Source organism: Delphinus delphis, chromosome 8 (assembly GCF_949987515.2).
Source record: "Delphinus delphis chromosome 8, mDelDel1.2, whole genome shotgun sequence".
NCBI lineage: Eukaryota > Metazoa > Chordata > Mammalia > Artiodactyla > Delphinidae > Delphinus > Delphinus delphis.
Window position 1 is genome coordinate 28,065,551 of NC_082690.1, and position 6,715 is coordinate 28,072,265.

A 6,715-nucleotide genomic window follows, 5' to 3' on the forward strand; every position below is an offset into this window, starting at 1 on the left:
TCTAATGCAGAGAATTTCTCTTCACTTTAGCCAAGATAGTCCTACAGTAGGGAAAAGTACTTCCAGAACCATTTCTGGAGAGCACCCAACTTTTTCTGATTCTAATTCTGAATATAATTTGGTTCCCCATGTAGATCGTCCTACAAGGAATATCCTAGTCATGACACTGTAAGAATCCACTGTGATGACAGTGGGTTTCTGATTCTTAACAGTGATTAAGGGTCATGACCTTAGTACTGTGGTAACTGTATCAAGGTAATACCTGTGAGGCCTATTCATCAGACAGACAAACCTCTCTTGCTGACATCTTGACCTTCAGCCCTCCTAGTCATACTGCAATAAACTCAAATCCTAATTGCAGTATTTTGCATTATGTTCAGTTTTAGAAACAATTTTTATTCTAAGTAAGCAGGGGTTAAATCTCTTAACAAAACACCTGTTTCTGTAGGGTTTCCTGCTTTGAATTTGGGAGCAGTGGCTCAGTGCTGCATCACAGTTTACTGGGGACAAGGGGGGCTACAACTTTTACTAGCCTGTTGCCTAACTAGACTATATGTCTTCATGTATTCTTTTCATTTCTTCTCTCATGTATCCTAAGTTATTCTTCTTCAGACTCTACTGGGGCCCTAACTGTTCTTATGTTCTCCCACTCTCAGGTTCCGCTAGTTTCTTCCCACCTCTCTTCTAATCCACTTTTTCTTCCAAGTAACTTTCTTGCTCCCTTATTTTTCATATCACCTCTTCATCAGAGGAAGCTGTACAGTATAATGGTTAAGTACTTGGCCTCTTAATGCACATGCCCTAAATCTAAATCCCAGCTCCACCACTTACTAGGCTTATGACCTTAGGTAAGTTACACAACCTCTTCAGGCTTCAGTTTCCTTATTTGTAAAAATTTAAGATAATAAAAATAGGACCTAACTCATAATGAGTGTTGAATGAAATATTGTGTATATATATATTTTTTGCGGTATGCGGGCTTCTCATTGTTGTGACCTCTCCCGCTGCGGAGCACAGGCTCCGGATGCGCAGGCCCAGTGGCCACGGCCCGCGGGCCTAACCGCTCCGCGGCATGTGGGATCCTCCCGGAGCGGGGCACGAACCCGTGTCCCCTGCATCGGCAGGCGGACTCTCAACCACTGCGCCACCAGGGAAGCCCAAAATAATGTATATTAATGATTATGTCAGTGCCCACTACATTCAATTAATGTTAGCTGCAATTATTATTATTTCCAAACCTAGCCAAAAAATGGAAATAATTTGGTATGAACACACAGTCTTATTTCTCCATAATGTTTTCATGTTAACAAAGTAAGAAATTCGTATAAGCATTTGAACTGGCAGTCCTCTACTCTTTATGTTGAAGTTATTTATTAATTAAATGTATTTGCACATATATTTGTCCATAGTACTTTGTTCAGCCTACTCCTAGCTTTTTAGGGATCTACTTTCAATTTTTAAAAATGATTGTTAAAACAACATGTTTTTCAAAATTCGCATCTGTTTTGAAGTAAAACAAATGACAGTTTTATAATGACCTAGATCCTTTATTATATATAGTATTTTACTAAATGAGTATATAGTTCACATAAAAATATGTACAAATGTAGATAGAAAGTCTACATTATTTACACTCTTGTATGATAAGGCCACTAATTCATAATTTTGTGTTACGATCAAACTCACTGGAGTATTGGGATATAAACTCACAGAAATATTGGGGTATATAAAATTAAAATAGAAAATTACATAGTGCATGGTAAATGCCCTTTAAAATATTTTTGGAAAATTAAAATTATGATTGAGTGTAAAGTCACTGGAGACAAGATTCAAAAGGAATCACACGTATTGTGTAAACACTTTATGATAACATGGTAAATTTGAGATAGAAGTTAACTGGATACTTTAAAGATGAGTAGGATGAAATATAGAAATATATTACTTGTGTTTTCTCAAAGAAAATGTGGAAGTTGGTGGTAAATTAGAAATACATACAATTTTAGAAAACTTTTTTTCTTAAAATGATATTAATAATAGTTTGCATCAATTAACTTAGTTATTTCTCTCACAGCTCAGTGAAATAGGTACTACTAGTATCCCCATTTTCAGATGAAGAATTTGAAGCACAATCAAGTTGTTAACCTCCCCAAGGTCACACAGTTAATAAGTGGTATAGGCTAGATACCCACCCAGGCAGTCCTGTTCTAGAGGCCATGCTCTTATTATTACCCTAAACTGACTATAGATATCTTAATAATCTAATTATAACCACAGGTTAATGTTTCTAAGTTGATATACATTATTGAAATATCCTGCATAATGTGTAACATGTATAAATTTTTGTAACTCTATTTATTCGTTATTGTGTTAAAAAGTATTGAATACTCCTAGTAGAAAGGGGCGTTAGCATCCTTTTCCTAAGGAGTATTCTGTATTTGGAAGGCTCCTCATATTTTTCAGTTGGACACTTGTGCTGTAGTAACTTTAGCTACTCTCTATAGTAGACTTTAATAATGAAGTTTGGTTTTCCCCCAGAGTACTTGGGCGCCTGAGCACTACTCACAAAGGTGTCCTGGACAGTACTGGAACAAATACAAACCAGTATTAAACCAGGACCAAAATCAGATGATCTTTAGTCTTAATGAATGTTCAACTGGCAGTCTTTAGTTCTTTGTTGTAGCTCTTTCCTCTTTATCTTTATTTGCAGTTCTACTGAAAACCATCATAATGGGTTTGTTTAAAGTGTAAAAATGAATAACTCTGGATATGAAATTAATATAAGGATGGACAGCAATATTGATCTTACCAAAGCCAAATGTAAAATATATCTTAGTCTCCTGCCTAAATATTTCCGAATAATTTATATTTTTGCTTAAACTGAGCCAAAAAATTTCCTATTTCCTTAGAGTCTGTCAGCTTTACCAGATGGGGATAAATTAGAACTTATTATGAAGAACTTTCAAGCTGGTCTAATTATTCAGATCTGGAGACCCGTCTCCATCTCTCAGTGGCTATTTCTACAAAAAACTTATTTTTAGCCTTTTTAGTTTGGTGTGGTACACTGTTGTTTAGTTTCATAAAATCATATTCCCTTTTTCCTAAAGTGCTGTATGAAATGTGTTTTTAGACATGTATTCAAGTTTATCTTATTTGGTGGATTTCCCCACACAGACAGAGTCATTGGAAACATCTGATATCTCACTGTATTCCATCTTTTACATATTTCACTGCTGCCAAATTGAAAATTATTTTGAAAAAGACTTTTAAATCCTAAACCCAGAAGCTTTTATATATTTTAAGTAATTTTAGTTATCACCTGCAGAGTTGATACTAAATTAACCCATAAGTAAATAAATTCAGCCATTAGAGAGATTTTACCCTAATTTTATGAATAATATATAAGAACATCGAATCAGATGCAAAATTTGAATCTTTTTGTAGCCTTTGGATCCATTGCTGTGGGTCAGCTATAATGTGTATATTTTGCAATATGGGAGTTATGTAATACGTATATTTTACAGATAAATCATATGGTCTCTAACTATTATAGATATTAAATTAATTTATTAGGATGCTTTAAAAATATATTTTGTAAATGTATTTTACATCAACCTAAGAGTAAAGGAAACCTCTTTAAGGTAATATTGAAAATTATCGTGGAATAAAATATTCCTGTTTATTTGTTCTCCTGTGTTTTTCATTTTTGCAGGGCTATGTTTGAAGTAAACATGAAAGAAAGAGATGGTGGAAGTGTTACCATTACTAATTTGTCCTCCAAAGCAGTAAAAGCATTTCTTGATTATGCCTATACTGGAAAAACAAAGATAACAGATGATAATGTGGAAATGTTCTTCCAGTTGTCATCATTTCTTCAAGTTTCCTTCTTGTCCAAAGCTTGCAGTGACTTTTTAATAAAAAGTATTAATCTTGTGAATTGTTTACAGTTATTATCTATATCAGATAGCTATGGTTCTGCCCGTTTGTTTGATCATGCTTTATACTTTGTACAACATCACTTTTCTTTATTATTTAAATCCAGTGATTTCTTAGAGATGAATTTTGGAGTACTGCAAAAATGTCTGGAATCAGATGAATTAAATGTTCCTGAAGAAGAAACTGTACTGAAAGTTGTCCTTAGTTGGACTAAACATAACTTAGAATCAAGGCAAAAGCATCTGCCTTATTTGATTAAAAAAGTAAGATTATATCAGTTATCTGAGGAGACACTTCAAGATTGTTTACTCAATGAAGAGTGTTTACTCAAAAGCACAAACTGTTTTGACATAATCATAGATGCAATTAAGTGTGTGCAAGGTTCTGGTGGACTTTTCCCTGATGCTCGACCATCCACAACTGAAAAATACATATTTGTTCACAAAACTGAGGAAAATGGAGAAGATCAATATACATTTTGCTATAATATTAAAAGTGATTCATGGAAGATACTGCCACAATCACACCTGATTGATTTGCCAGGATCTAGTCTGTCTAGTTATGGGGAGAAAATATTCTTGACAGGCGGTTGCAAAGGGCCGTGTTGTAGAACAGTTCGGCTTCATATTGCAGAGTCATATCATGATGCCACTGATCAAACCTGGTGCTACTGTCCGGTCAAAAATGATTTTTTCCTGGTATCAACTATGAAAACACCAAGAACCATGCATACATCAGTTATGGCTCTCAACAGATTATTTGTCATAGGTGGAAAGACTAGAGGATCCCAGGACATTAGAAGTCTCTTAGATGTTGAATCTTACAACCCTCTTTCCAAAGAATGGATATCTGTTAGCCCATTACCCAGGGGCATATACTATCCTGAAGCAAGTGCATGCCAAAATGTAATTTATGTTCTTGGATCAGAGGTAGAGATTACAGATGCTTTTAACCCATCACTTGATTGCTTTTTTAAATACAATGCTACAACTGATCAGTGGTCTGAACTAGTAGCAGAGTTTGGGCAGTTTTTTCATGCAACACTAATTAAAGCTGTCCCAGTAAACTGCACACTGTATATATGTGACCTTTCCACTTATAAGGTTTATAGTTTTTGTCCAGATACTTGTGTTTGGAAGGGTGAAGGGTCTTTTGAATGTGCAGGCTTCAACGCAGGTGCAGTTGGAATTGAAGATAAAATTTATATATTAGGTGGTGATTATGCACCAGATGAAATCACAGATGAAGTGCAGGTCTACCACAGCAGCAGGTCTGAGTGGGAAGAAGTTTCACCAATGCCAAGAGCCTTAACTGAATTTTACTGCCAGGTGATTCAGTTTAATAAATACAGGGACCCATGGTTTTCTAATCATTTCTAAAAGTAGTGTGTGATTAGATATTCTAAAACTATTGCAGTTTTAGAAACCTGCAGTAAATTTATTAACCTTAATTATTGGTAAAACCGTCTTTACAGCTTAATACCATAAAATGCACCTTCTATGAGAGAATTACTATGAATGTATACCATATATGAATTAGCAGTTCCCAGAAACTTAAAATACAAAATAAATTTTACCAAAAATTATATTGTATTTAATTTAATCTTGGAGAGTCTAGAATATTACTATTTTCATATGTAAATAAAATTCAGGCTTTGATGTTTTGATTTTTAAAGTACTTTATCCATGAAACACTAGTTAAAAACAAATCAAACTTCACAGAATTGTACAGTTAAGATGGGAGAAATCTCTCTAGGTAAAAATTATTTATTTACACTGTATTATATGAAGTGAAAAATAAATTAGAGTCGAGAATCCTATCTTGTTACTACAGGTATAAGAGTTGTCGAATTCCTATTTTTTCTGATCACTGGTTAGCTGCTTTTAAGCCCTTTCTTTTCTTTCACCATTTTTTAGTCAGAACATTTTCTGAAATGCAGTGTATTTCCCCAGCCTTCTAAACTGTACACTAAACATGGTTTAACTCTTTTCATGATTCGACTCTTCGTTAAGAGCATAATGTACTGTGCTGTATTGCCCTAATGCCATTGGCAGTTACTGAAATGTCTTAAAATTTGCTGATTCTATTAGTTTTCAGTGTTAGTTGGTTTCAGTTTTTAGCAGTATTATACCTTATTTTCTGGCTCAAGCTCAGTAAATTAACATTTTTGATTTAAATAATCAGTTCCAAGTTATACCTGACCTGAGTTTATCTTGACATGTAACCCATTTAGTGAAGTTCTTGGTTTCTGGGATCGTAGTCCTAAAATACTTTTTCTGTATCATTGCCAGTTTCCAATGTAAGTGAGGATGTAGAAAATCTGACCTCTAGATAAGTGGACCACTATTGTTGGCATTTCTTAAACTTTTACATGTACAAATTTGAGTTACAATAAGAAATTTCAGCGTTTAAATTAGTACCATATCAGTTTTCTGTGATGATATATACCAGCTGTAAAGTGCTGTGTATGTTTACTACTTCAGTAAATTATTCACAGTGAATTATTTTCTAAATTTAAAAATATGACTAGGCTTTTGGTATTGATAGTAGTATTTGAAACTTGCGTCTTGTTAGATGTTTAATCATCTTTAACCCAAACAATGAAAGAGTGTTACTCATCCTTGTTTTCAGCTAAGATGATTCTGCCTTGTAAGAGGATATGTTTCTTTATCAGTTTTACAGATATAGGTATTTTAGGTTTTAAGATACCTGACTTATATCTCAGGTAATGTGCAGGTTGTATTTCTGTGGAATCAAATGTAGATTCCCACACACTGTAGTA

At 34.1% G+C, this 6,715-nt stretch overlaps 1 protein-coding gene across 2 annotated transcripts in view; it reads left to right on the plus strand.

Moving 5' to 3' along the window:
* Window positions 1–5,963, plus strand: part of KBTBD3 (kelch repeat and BTB domain containing 3) — a 50,261-nt gene extending 44,298 nt beyond the window's left edge. Inside the window, exon 4 of one of the 2 annotated variants that reach the window (XM_060018026.1) lies at window positions 3,710–5,963. In XM_060018026.1, the coding sequence (XP_059874009.1) occupies window positions 3,710–5,312 (1,603 nt within the window). In that variant the 3' untranslated portion in view covers window positions 5,313–5,963. The remainder of the gene's footprint in view (window positions 1–3,709) is intronic. The other variant, XM_060018025.1, reaches the window with a different exon arrangement.
* Window positions 5,964–6,715: the final 752 nt, after the last annotated feature.